Genomic DNA, 13,405 nt, shown 5'->3' with positions numbered 1-13,405 from the left:
GGCTTTCCCATCCGCTCTCTCATTTCATCTTCACAACGAGACCCACCTTACGTATTTTTAGCAGAGAAAATAAACCTTGAGGTTGAAGTGGCTGAGCCTTGCTCTCACAGCGGGGAAGTAGAGAGCCGCCCCTCAAATCCTCGTTTTCACTCTGAGTTCAGTGCTCTCTTGACTCTGGTCCTACTGGACTTACGGGAATAAAGTTAGCCACGAGCTCCTTCACTAGTAACGTATCAGTGACAACTATTCTGAGTCCTGTAACGGCCACTTAAAAATGAATTTGGTTTCTTATTCAAGCAGCTGAAGGAAAAAAAAGAATTTGGTAAAGTGAATTAAATTTTACTTGGTTTAGAAAATTCTAGAACCTCTTCATGTAATTTGGAAACAGCCTAGATTGTGAGAGAAAGGAAGAAAATGCTTTAGGCAAACCCCTAAACCTCTCTGAGACCCCATTTTCTCATCTGTAAATTGAATGGTACTAGCTCTGCTAACTTCACAGACATGTCCCGTGAGTAAAATCTAAAATAATACTCAAAAACTCTTTAAAAAATGTGCCCGGTATTGTTTTCATAAGTGCATGATGTATGTCCAAACATGGCCACCGCATCTGCGTATACGAAGATTTTTGACTGGTGAACATGACAGAATGAAAAGTAAATGGACACAAAAGCATTGAAGGGGATCAATGTGTCGTCCGTGCTCAGCCCGTGGGTGTGGGGAGCGAGCACGAGACAGGTGTGTGTTCGTCACTGCAGAATGAGGCGCTCTGGGGGGCAAGACGGACCGTGTGTCCAACACCCATGGTGACGTGGCACTTTCCATTTTAATCCTGACAGCAGTCCTGTGCGGGACTGAACTATGCTGTTCTTGGCCCCTTTTTCAGATAAAGAGAGTTTAGAGAGTCTGTGGGAAAACTGTCGAAATCATAAAAAACAAATTCAGGGTGGTGCTGAGGCCACGCGTGGTGTGTTCTGTGCAGAGTTCGGCACAGCCTGGACTTCCCGTTAGCACCGATGACAAGTGACGGCAGGTGCCTTTGTCTCCGGAAGTCGCTGGGCTGTGTATGTAAATCCTCTGGGTTCGGCGGTTGTTAATATCTATATACTCGTTCAGCTTCAGTGCAACGTACTCTATGAGCCCTTCGATACGTAAGCGTGGGCACTTTGGGCTCCTTCTAACGGGGTCTACCGGGGACAGTCTGAGGCGCCTCTGTCTCCCTCAACCAAACTCTAATAGCTCTATCAATGTCAGACAGACCAATTTAACGGAGTGCCTGTTCCTAGCAGTCCATCGATTATACTTAGGTTAAGTATTTATATGTGGCTTAAGTATTTGTCCAAATGAAGACTATGACCTTCAGCAGCAGCGATGTGAATTCTGAGCCTCTGCACTTTGGCGACCGTTGGTGGAGACGTCCTTGCTTATACGTAGTCCTCTTGTGTCAAAAATCACGCGAAAACGAAAAAGCAGTGAATACCTGTGTCAATTGTGTCTATTTCTTTTACAGGTTGACGACCAAATGAAGCTGCTTCAGAACTGCTGGAGCGAGCTCTTAATCCTCGACCACATCTACCGACAAGTGGTCCATGGAAAAGAAGGATCGATCTTCCTGGTTACTGGGCAACAAGTGAGTGTGGAGACCCAAGAAAAAAGTGTCTTTTTATTAAGCATGTTCAGAATGGCAGGAATTTAACTAGGTCAGAAGCACTCTTGGGCTTTGAAAGGGAGAGATTGGCTGCACATAATTTAGAAAAGATGACCCGGTGCACTCTGTCCCTGCTCCGGTGATTACAGTTAAACTTGTAAAAGCAGACAGAATCGTGAGCATCTGCCGCCCGCAGACCGCGGAGATTGGAAGTCCTGCTTACAAGGGTCTGAGCAACGCTAGATCAAAAGCGATGATGAGTACCAGGGTTTTTTTTTTTTTCCTCTAGCTTCTTTATTAACCTACCATATTTATTCGTCAGTTATTTACAACCCTGTAAATTGCGGAATCCTTACTATTTTGGAACAACATGGGTAGAAGAGACTGATTGAAATGAAGGCGAGGCAGCCGGGATGGGAGTTGCAGTTTCCCAGATCCCGTCATTCAAAAGCAAGAGACAGAAAAGATTGCTGTGAAGTCCTGCTCCTTTCTGAGTAGATATTTGTTCAATCAACACATATTTATTGAACTCCCTACTATGTGCTAGTCACGTTTCTGGGGCTTTGGCATATATTAGTGAACAAAAAAAAAGAAATTCCTGCCCTCGTGGAACTTAACGTTGCAGTAGGGAGGAAATGACAATAAACAATAATCCCAATAAACAAACCTGTAATATGTTACAGGTTAAAGTGCTATTGAACAAAAGAAAAAAAAAATGGCCAGGTAAAGGGAAATCGTCATTCATCCATAGATGTGTGTTGTGGTGTGGCTCGTGGATTGCCTTGTTAAATAGAAAGGGTGGGTTTGGCCTTTTTGCAAAGTGACGTTTGAGCAAAGACTTACAAAGGAGAGACAGCTTTGTGGATGTCTTGGGAAACGGAGAGTCTACTTAATGGACCTAATTCCAACATGCCAGGATTCGGGCAAGGCCCTGCGGTTGCTTAGCCTCCACTCTACACGCAATGTATTCAGATAAATGCACGGAACCCTGTGGTTCCTTCAGCCCTGTGCGTCAGGCCTGTTCAGGGCCCCGCTGCGTTGTTCAGCAGTGGTGACTTCAGCACCCAGGCACCGTGATCTTTTACGTCCAGCCATAAACGTTTATGTGCTGTGAAGGCACAGCAGTGCATATTTGGCAGTGAAAGGCTGTGTCCGCATCATTTGCTGTATTATTAATAAATCAAATTTCCCCCATCAAATTAAAGGCAAGTACCATCTTAGAGTTTTTGCAAATTGGATCAATTGGAGCATCTCCGTCACTATCTGGTCCCTGCTTTCTGCCCTTCTCATGGGAGAAGCTTTTGAGACGAGCAAATGAAGTCTCAATGGGTCTGACTTCCTGTGCTTTCAAATGTTTGTTTAGCGTTTTCATCCTGTGTCCCGAGTCTTTGGAGGAAATGTACCCATTTTCAGAGTCTAGTCACAAGGTATTCCTCCCACCTCTGCCCAGCGAGGAGCTGCATTAGAAGTCCAGGTCTCGGCCCACAAATTAATTTGATTTCATGTCTTTTTGAGTTTCAGAAATGAAATGGGTTTGTGCCGCTCTTTCTCAAAGCACTTCCATTCTGCTCTTTAGAAATACTTCGTATTTCTCGTTTCATTTTGCTTTAAGTGCTGCTCCTGAGTAAAGGTAATTACCATTTAAAAAGTGGAAAAAGTGCATTTCTTTCCTCTCTGATTTTCAAAACCAAGAACAGTCAAGGAATAGATGCTATTATAGTCTTTAGTGTTGCTCACTGCTGCTTTGTGTTTTGCCATCAGAATTGAATGAGGAGCTCCCTGGTGGAGAGACAGTCCTTTCCTTGTATGTTTGCTGCAGGCTGTATTCTTCCAGCTGCCCGAGTTTGGTGTGCCGAGTTCAGTGTGCCGCGGGCCGCCACAGCCCCGCCCTGCGTCTTCCCCATCCAATCCAAGTGAACGGCCTGATAATGATTAATTACAGTCAGGCATTCTCATTTGTGGCAACTGTGAAGACATCTTTATTTTATTTTGTGGAATAAATTAGACAAAACATTTGAACTTATCTCTGGGCTTCCTGCAATGTCATGGGATGAAAGCAAAAGTGCTACAAAGGAAGACGTTTGGGAAGCACACGACTTCTCTAACAGAATGAGAAAGATATTTTAATGCAGGGTCGTAGACAGACGCTTCTCCTGTATCCCCCCAGCACCTACTAAAACGCTGACTCTAGTAGGCACATGATAAATATTAGCGGATTGTACGAAACAAGAACTATCCTAGCTCCAGCCTAATTGCTCACCTAAAACAAGTTAACTGGGTCTCCAGACCCAGAGTCATCCTCACCGTGTCCCCACATCTCACCCAGACCCTCTTAGACCTGCCAACTTACTCTCATGGGGCCAGGATAGGAACAATGGTTTTCCTTTTATTTCCTTTTATTGCTGTAGGTGCTTCCCATGCTGTGGCCCAGGGAGATATGTGAAAGTTTCAAGTATAATTTTTTTAGAACGATATATACTTGCATGATCACAAGGGCAGGGAAACTGGATTTTGGTGGAAACAACAACCAAACCAACAATAATAAATTATCTGACATACACCAATTTCAAGAAAGTAACTGAAACCATGACGAAAGGAAGGAAAGAAATGTATTCAGTGAAAGAGTAAAGCAATATTCTGGAGAAAAATGATTTATAAAAAAGAAAAGATATGTAAGTAGTGGAGAATAGCAAAAAAAAAAAAAAAAATAGAGAGACCTGCTTCCTTTTTGTTATGTTTACAGTCTAATAACAATTGAATTATGGGTAAAGTATGTTTTCTTCACTAGTGCGGACTGCTGGCTCTCTCCTGTGTGTGTGTGTGTGTGTGTGTGTGTGTGTGTGGTTCCCATGTGCATCTAGTTCAGAACAACCTGTGTGCGTGTCCCCACCCCAAGACTTCCTAACTATGTCATCTTCAGCAAGTCCCTTTCCCTTTCAAGTTTCAGTGTCCTCACCTGTCCCGTGGGGATTGTGGTGCTGTCTACCTGAGTGAATTGCAGTAAAAATGACAGGAAATAGCCCTGTAAAATGCTGACAGAAATTAGAAGTGCTCACAGCCAGGCCCACACAGGCTGACACTGATGGAGTTGACCACCCTGTGAAGAAGTAATGTCAGGATCCCCTTTTTGTAGATCAGGAAACGGAGGCAAAGAGAGGTGACACAGCAGATTCAAGGTCAAAACACAACGAACAGGTGGTAGAACAGATCTTCGGATCTAGGCAGGCTCGTGCCAGAGGTTGTGTTCCTCACCAGCATGCCACACCGCTGTTCTGGATGCTCCCAGATGACACAGAGCTCATCTTTGGTGCAGGTGGTGAATTTGGCCTTCGTGTGTCAGTCCAGCGCACAACGGCCTCTATGGAACTTCCAAGCAAAACAAGTTCATTCTTTTTTATTGAGACTAACTGCATACATTTTTTTGGTGTTTTTTTAATTTGTCTTTGGGAGGATTTTTTTTTTTTTTTAGTGTGACATTATAAGCACATGGTAAAGGTAAATTCAAATTATGCAGAAATAATTTTAATGTCGTTATTACTCTTATAAAATTATTTCAGCATTAAGACAAAACTAGAAATAAAAAAAAAATCACCGATAAGTCTGTCATCATAAACCAAATGTTTTTGTCGAGTTCTCTTCAATCTTTGGAGAAAATGTATATTTTAAATAAATATTTTTCTTTTCAAAATAAAATAATTCATCCTCCCCAGAGACACATTGACCTACTACTTACTACCATAGATTTTTGCAGAATGTGAACTTTACAACAACAGAAGTCTGTTTCTATGATGCCTTGTATCAAGGCCATCTTGTTGATATCATGGCAAAGAATTAAATGGCATTATTCCAATAAAGCATGCAAAATTCCCCTGTAGGCAGCTTGGCAGTCACCTATAGGAGAGAATAATATTTTTCATTTAGTTCAAAAATATTTGATGGCTTGATAAATGAAGGGAAATCAAAGACGGGGGCGGGGGGGGGGGAGCTGGAGAATTAGACACAGCCCTGTAGGCAATAATGATAAGAAACGTAATTCACCGACCTAATCAATGACTGTAATGACTGCCCTTTGCATACTGCTTTCCACTGAGCACTCTCACAAGTAAGGGCCCAGGACACAGGGTCAGATAAGGTTTGAGGAAAGCTCAGAGGAGGAAGTGCAAGAGGAACAAGATGGGCATTCAAAGCTGTCCAGGCAACTCAGCTTCTACAAGGAAGTGCCTTACCCCTAGGGTGAGGGTGCTCGATTGAGCCCTCCTTTGCAGACAGCAGAGCTTAAATCCCTCTCAGGGTAGAGAAGCCCCCTCCACCCTTTCTAGCCTCAACCAGAAGAAGTACGGGATTCTCAATCCCCTCATAAATGCCCAGGTTTCCCTGTAGCATTTTCTCAACTGCCCCACGATGATTACTTCGGGAACAAATGAAAATGTTTATACTCAATACTCCCAGATTAGCAAATGGTAATATTAAATGTGCCTCAGTGCACAGCATCGGGGCCAAAGTCCTGACTCAGTGGGAGCCCCAGACAGCGATCTTGGGTTGGCTTGAAAGCAGGTGTGTGGTGTCCACACCGCTTCCTAGCAGCCCTCTGGACATCCCTCGTGGGGGACGCGAGGTCTCTGGTGCCCCACGGTCTAGTCTTCTGCTCACTGTAAATCACGTGGTGAGTTTGTTACAGCAGAGGAAGAAGAAAAAGGCCAGACTGAGTTGAAAACATGAAGGGGACAGTCAGGAGACTGCTACTTGGAGTTTGAGGAGAGGGAGGAAAGTTATATAAAATGCCACGACCTTTGTTTGTCTTCAGCCCAATGGCTAGGAAGTTTGCTCAATAAATGTTTGCAGAATTGAATCTTCTCATAGTTCATTCAGAACTGGAGTAACCAAAATGGTCCCACTGCAAAGAGCAGCCCAGGACACCAGTATTGAAATAAAGACTCAGTGCTTCACGTAACCCTGACGTTAGCTGTTATGTTTTAATTGTGTCTTTCAATCAGGCATCTGTATAACTGCACATTAAATGACCTTATTAAGCAGAAAGGAAATCATGATTATTAGTAATATTAAGCACTGTCAAATCAATTCTATACTGTAGCATCTTATATTTATGAGAAGAATCCTTTTCTATCCAGTATTTTAAAAAATATACATGTATCTATATATGTATAAAATAATAGTGTACTTTGAAGTGGGGTTGGGTTTTACTATTTGCATATTGCAGCTAATTAACAGCCACTGTACCATCATCCTAAGGGAAAGGTCTGCTGGCAATTTATTATCTTCTATTATTGTGTATCATATTAAAATGACAGGCATCTTACAATATACGAGTCATCAAAATTTTGGTGATTAGAACTAAAAGCAATTTAGCTAAAACTGTTTCTACCTTCATGATGAGTGAAATTTATCCAAAGGGGACATTGGTTAAGAGTATTTTCTTCAATATCTCCCTTGAATTTAATGGCACAAAGATTACATGGAAGAGAGCAATAAATTAATTTTACTAAGTACATAAAAGACAAGGCCAGCTGCTCCTGAAATGAGCACAAACTCTGCATTCAACAATGAAAACATAATTATGTTTGTAATAAAATGTAAGGAAGTTGTAGATCTGTGTGTTGTTTCGGGAATAAATTACCCATCCTCCTTCAGAGCTGTGCAATTTGATAAATTATCCTTGAAAGAAATGTTATCGGAGCCCTCGTTTAATAAGCATGTTTGAGCTTTCAAATTAGCATGTAAATAAATGTATAGCTGTAAAGTTGTTGGTAAGCCAATTGATTTCTTGAAGTTCCTCTCACTAAAGGTGTAATCCTATGAAACAATTTAGATTGCTTTCAGTTATAGTGTAGTACATTTTCAAGTATGAAATTCTAGTATTTGAACTTATTACATGCGTGTTAGAACTACGTACATATCAGAATTTAATTAACCCCATCATAATAAAAAATTAATTTACGCTAATATATTTTTGCTTTATTTTAGCACAGTCTTCCTGGTTTAAGGCTTAAGTAGTGATTTTTATTAAAATGTACAATACTGTGTATTTATTAAGCGATAGCCAAGGTGCATTCAATTGAGTCTAAACTTAAACTGGTAGTATTGTGCCAACTAAGATTATTTTTCTGATAATCACAGAAGAGGGAAGTACCTTATTACCACCCTTGACCTTAACTGCTGTAGTTAAAGATAAGGACACCCAGGCGTGGAGATTGGACATGACTCGCCCAAGGCTCGTGGTTTGTAAGAGGCCACAGTGGCCCCGATCTCCTGTCCTGTCTAAGGCTCCATCCACCACGGCTGCCCCGCTGGACCTCCTGGCTGTCCCCCACTCGCCTACCCCATTTGTCTCTGTAGAATTTGTGTCATTATTACCTGAAGTCATTAGACTCCGTGCAGCCTTTTAAAGAATTTAGAGCACAGACACCTCTTTTAAGTAAGAACTTCCTTAAAGCAGAAAATTCCCCTGTAAGAGAACTGGCAAAATGAGAGTCGGGACATGACTGTGTGTGCTAGGCAGGTAATCCCAACACGCTCCGCAGAGCTCAGCACCTTGTCTCGGCTACTTCCAGCTCAGGGGTGAGGCTGTCTGTGTCCGGACCCTGTCACACACTCTGACATAGAAACCAGAGGAGCTCTTAGAACGCTGGACGTTTCCACTTAGTGGGCAGATACCAGCACACGGATGAGGCAGGTGGGACGGCTCTGCCCGATGCAGGAGCTTTCCTCGAACACGCATTAACTGGGGCTTTTTCATGCACAGTTGACTCTATATAAACTGATTGACACCTTTGGGGGTCGTCTTTCCACTGACTCATAATTTTTCTCACTCTTGCAAAAGGTTTCTGTACACCCTGTATTCTCTAGTTAAAGCTGAAAATTCAACTCATCATATTTACACAATATAAAAAAAATCCATTCTGCCTTGTTTTTAATTGCAAATTCTACTCCAGGGACTAGTTCTCCTGCTTAGGAGGCAGCCCTGCGCCTTCTCCTAGAGAAGCAAGTGCAGTCAATTATGGTAATGAAATGTCAATAAATATAAAAATTTAATACAGTCTGCTCTGGGTGAGTGGCAGATGAGGACTTGCCTCCCAGACAAATTTGCTGCTGCTGCAGATATTAAATGCACCTGAAAGAGTATCTGGTTGCCTGAGAGCTCGCCAGTAAGAAAAGGATGGGAGCGTCGGGTACCAACTGGGCTTTCGCATTACGCTGTAATCTCGGCAGCAAAGCCAGGACTATCACTGACAGCCATCCCAACATCTTAACTTATTATAAACTGAGCCTCCTATGTCCCCATGAATAATCGAAGCTTAGTGCCTAGCAGCAATTTTTTTCTTTTAATGAAAAGGGAAATAAGCCTTTTCTTTTTTGCTTTCCAGACTAAGGAATTACTCTTCTTATAAATAAGGTCATTGCTGTCTTGTGAGAGAAATGTATTAATCTGGTGTAATCTAATGTAATGATCTGAATGTAGCAGTTTTATGCCATAGCTTTTTAGGAAGCAGCAAACTAAAGAATAATTTAAATGTGATTCATCATCCACAAGCGTGTAGTCTTGAACCATGATTACTTTAAAATCTAGTCTCATAATGTAAATAGAAATGTATCTCTGGGCCGGGCGCGGTGGCTCACGCCTGTAATCCTAGCACTCTGGGAGGCCGAGGTGGGCGGATCGTTCGAGCTCAGGAGTTCGAGACCAGCCTGAGCAAGAGCGAGACCCCATCTCTACTAAAAATAGAAAGAAATTATATAGACAGCTAAATATATATACAGAAAAAATTAGCCGGGCATGGTGGCGCATGTCTGTAGTCCCAGCTACTCGGGAGGCTGAGGCAGGAGGATCGCTTGAGCCCAGGAGTTTGAGGTTGCTGTGAGCTAGGCTGACGCCACGGCACTCACTCTAGCCTGGGCAACAGAGTGAGACTCTGTCTCAAAAAAAAAAAAAAAAAAGAAATGTATTTCTGCCTTTATTCTCCTCGTGTACTAGTTAATATCGTCGTAGTCACATAGAATGTTGCTCTAGATTTACTTTTTATGGACAGTATAATTTTCTTTCAACTTATTCATGAGAGTTAAGCATTTTTATCTTATGTGATAATGTAATTTCATAATTACATAAAATGGTATACATGCCTTTTGGGTATATATACTTACAATGTAGGTATTCAAAATCTGTTTCCTACAAAGCTTGTCAAAATGATTAGATTTATCACGATATTTAAGAGACCTTTTATAATAATAGAATGTGTCTCAAACTACTTTCATGGGGAAAGTCTTCTGTTATAAATTTGTATTGCAGCCTGACTTTATCCTCAGTTCTCAATGATCTCAAGAGAAACACGTATTTTTCATTCCAATCGTCCTTAAACTGTGTGATGCTGTGTTGCAGGTGGACTATTCTATCATAGCATCCCAAGCTGGGGCCACCCTCAACAACCTCATGAGTCACGCACAGGAGTTAGTGGCAAAACTTCGTTCTCTACAGTTTGATCAACGAGAGTTTGTGTGTTTGAAATTCTTGGTGCTCTTCAGTTTAGGTAAGAAATCTTTTTCTCATACTACATACAACCAAAGATTACTAAATGATACTGACGTTTGAGTGTCTTAAAGTCCATGTGTGTTTCTCTTCTATCAAGATAATGCCCTTCCTTTCGAATCATGACATCTTCAAACATGAACATATTTTCATATATGTTTCTACATGATTCATAGCCCTTTTGTGGATAGGTTGGGGTGTGGAAAATGAGTTAAACAATTGGAGTCCTGGATTTTCTTTCATAATGGACAGGTAAGAAATAGTCAAATGAAGCTCTGACAGAGACTTAAAGGAGATAGCTCAGCAAAGACGTATCGTATCAAATTATAGCCATCTTTCCACGTTGATCATTTCTGTGCGCCTTTTGTTTCGGCTTGCTACCTACTGCTGTTTTTATTCTTCTAAAATATGGATAGTAATTAAAAACCTGTTTTTTAAATCTCTGTCGGGATTAACTAGAGAATGTTTATAACCAGATGCAGCACTATGCCAGTATAAAAGATGACAGTTGTCAAGGGGAAAGGATGGTTCTTTAGGAAAGCTTTGGAGAAGAAAGATAACTAAGCAAGACAGATTAGCTAAATCAAGGTTCTCAGTGAGTCAGATGAGAAAAATCACCACTGCTCGGAATAAAAAAAGGATTAAGGAGATGGATTTTTATTGACTTCAAAGGAACAGATTTTTCTGCCTGTCCCTTACTTGATTTCTGTATTTTGTTGGCTTAATAAAGCCAACTTAAATAAACTTTTTGCCAAGTCTATTTATTACTTATTGGCAGACAGCTGAGGAAGGCCACTTCCCTCGAATGGGGGAAAAAAAAAAAAGACAGAAATCAGATTTACCAACATATGCTTTTTCTTTAGTCTTCAGTTATAAGATAGTTGTGAATTCATATCCTAAGAAATAAAACAATAAAACAAACTGCAAAGCAAAACAGATGTGTCTACTCTCCAAATCTGGTACTTTAGTTTTAAAATTCTTCTTGACAGCACTGCACAACTGTTGCTAATAAAGGCATAGTTTGCAATAATAGAACCAGAGTTAATTTTTCACATGTAGTCAACATTTAAAATAAAAAGAGCATTTTCATATTTTGGAAAATGTGATAAATATAGCAAAAAGAAATGTTACTGAAAATTCAAAAAGACAACAGAATTTCACAGACGTAGTGTTCAAAGGTTTGCAGTGCCAGGACTGGGTCCTGTGTGGTTTCCTGGTTAACCACAATAAAAAGGAAAGTTGTATTCAAGTGAGTCTGCATCTTTTACCCAACAACAGTTTTTTATAAAGAGAAAGATAACAGAGGCCTTCTTGCTGTAATTGCACAAATTATTCTGGTTTATGGCAATATCTTAGTCTTTTCAACCAGTACATTTGATCAGTAATTAAATGGAAAATGCGGTAGTACATGTGTCAGAAATCTTATAGCATCTTAGTGATAAAATATTTAGAGAGCATCATTTCACTTCAGTGGTATTTTAAATTAGCTGAAGAACTGTAGAACTGTATTACGTCTGAAGATGCACACATTAGCCATGAGCCGTCTTTAGTTTTCAACACTTTTATATTTCCTTCACCCTTTTAAAAAATGATTATATTCTCTGCCAATACTATGGGGGAGGGGAGCAGATCTGAAATGCTTTCAACCTTTGAACCCCACAAACTATCTTCCTGAACAACTGGGGCTCATATTTGCCAGAACCTCAGTCACACACTCTCTTCTTTAATGAGCGAGTTGACTGCTTCGGGAACCTGAGGCAGCAGTCAATAGCTAGCCTAGTATCCATTAAAACCGTGTCTATTTGTTGTTTAAGAAAGAAAGGAAAACATGGCTTTCAGTTCAGAGGTAAATACGGTTTTGATCAAGAGTTTATTTTTAAAGAAGCCGGGGGAAAAAAGTAACTGGCAGAAAAATTCAGGTGGTTTCTAATTTATGAGTGGAAAATGTTGTACCCCATAGGAACGATGAATAATCCTTTTTTAAAAATTTCAACTTTATTGAGCTGTGGAGATAATCAACCTTCAGGTACCCAGACTAGCCCCAAAACACCTCGATTGAGGATAAAATCATACCAGGGCGACCGCTAAAAGCTGAGCCCACGTCCTAAGCCAGCACCTGCTGTCCCAAACCCTTATCAGCCTTTAGCCCCCTGAGTCTGAAACCCGCATGTTCTGATCCCAGCCCAGCCCTGAGCCCCGTTGGTCCTGGAGTAAAATGAGGATTTTCTGGACTGGCCAGAGGCCGGGGGCTGTGTTGGGAGAGGACTGCAGCGGCGGCCTCCGTGGGAGAGGACGCTGTTTTGCAGGTAGACTTGGTGAGAGGAGGTGGGATGGGGTCCCAGGCAGCTGCAGCGTTACACGCCGAAAGCGTGGCCCGTGCAAAAGCGTGAAGGCGCGAGAGCAACCCGAGTCGGGGGATTGTTATGATGAATGTGGTTGAGGGAAGCCGCAGACGTAACTGGAGAGGTGGGCAAGAGCCTGGTCGTGGAACTGAAGACCCCCGAGCCAGTCAGCTCGTCCTCACTGGGCGCTTCCAATGTGTCGGGCGCCGGGATGTCACGGTGAGCAGAAGTGGGCGCCGCGGTTTCCTTGCTGTAGACCCTCAGAAAGTGGCACAGTCCTTACCAAAGGTGGGGCTGAGCTGAGTCGCTCAAGTTGATCTGCTTTGCGGGAGCAGCGTGGACAGTGCAGTGGACAGAGGGGGCAGCGCTGGAAAGCCCGTGTCCAGATGTGGTGTTCACGCCCCACGGGGATCGGGGCGAAACGAGGGATGTGGACCAGGTACAGGTGACAACCACAGAACGTGGCAGCTGAGAGCGAGAAGTCCAGGGTGAGTCTCGGGTTTCTGCGTGTTTTGCCAGAACAGAAAAACCCACGGGAGCGATAACTGCCCAGTTGAGTCACTGGCAGCCGTCCTCCTCCTGAAAGTCATTCTGCGCTGACGCTGATCACCGATCGCACAGAGAGCTAATGACGGGCTAGAATGAACAGTACCGTGCACTCAAATCGTTCCGACCTCCTGTCCCGTGTTGCCCTCACACTGTATCCGTGAACAGACAGCAGTTTGTTACGTTGGTTGAAAAAGGAAACAAAAGTAAAAAATGCCCTCTCCTGAGAGGCTATTTCCCTGTGTGTAATACAATAATCTCTGGAGACCCTGTCTCTGTTAGTTCTAATGTGTTCTTAAAATCCTGTTAACTTACCATATTTTGTTGCCTAAC

The 13,405-nt window shown here is 42.2% G+C and overlaps 1 protein-coding gene across 2 annotated transcripts in view; it reads left to right on the top strand.

The window, feature by feature from the left end:
* The window catches only part of NR5A2 (nuclear receptor subfamily 5 group A member 2), a 121,899-nt gene that overhangs the window by 69,632 nt on the left and 38,862 nt on the right, over positions 1-13,405 (top strand). For both annotated transcript variants that reach the window (XM_069459744.1, XM_069459742.1), the window contains 2 exons: positions 1,508-1,627; positions 10,038-10,185. In XM_069459744.1, the coding sequence (XP_069315845.1) occupies positions 1,508-1,627; positions 10,038-10,185 (268 nt within the window). The remainder of the gene's footprint in view (positions 1-1,507; positions 1,628-10,037; positions 10,186-13,405) is intronic.

Source organism: Eulemur rufifrons, chromosome 27, assembly GCF_041146395.1.
Source record: "Eulemur rufifrons isolate Redbay chromosome 27, OSU_ERuf_1, whole genome shotgun sequence".
Taxonomy (NCBI): domain Eukaryota; kingdom Metazoa; phylum Chordata; class Mammalia; order Primates; family Lemuridae; genus Eulemur; species Eulemur rufifrons.
This window is presented reverse-complemented; position numbering and strand designations above follow the sequence as displayed.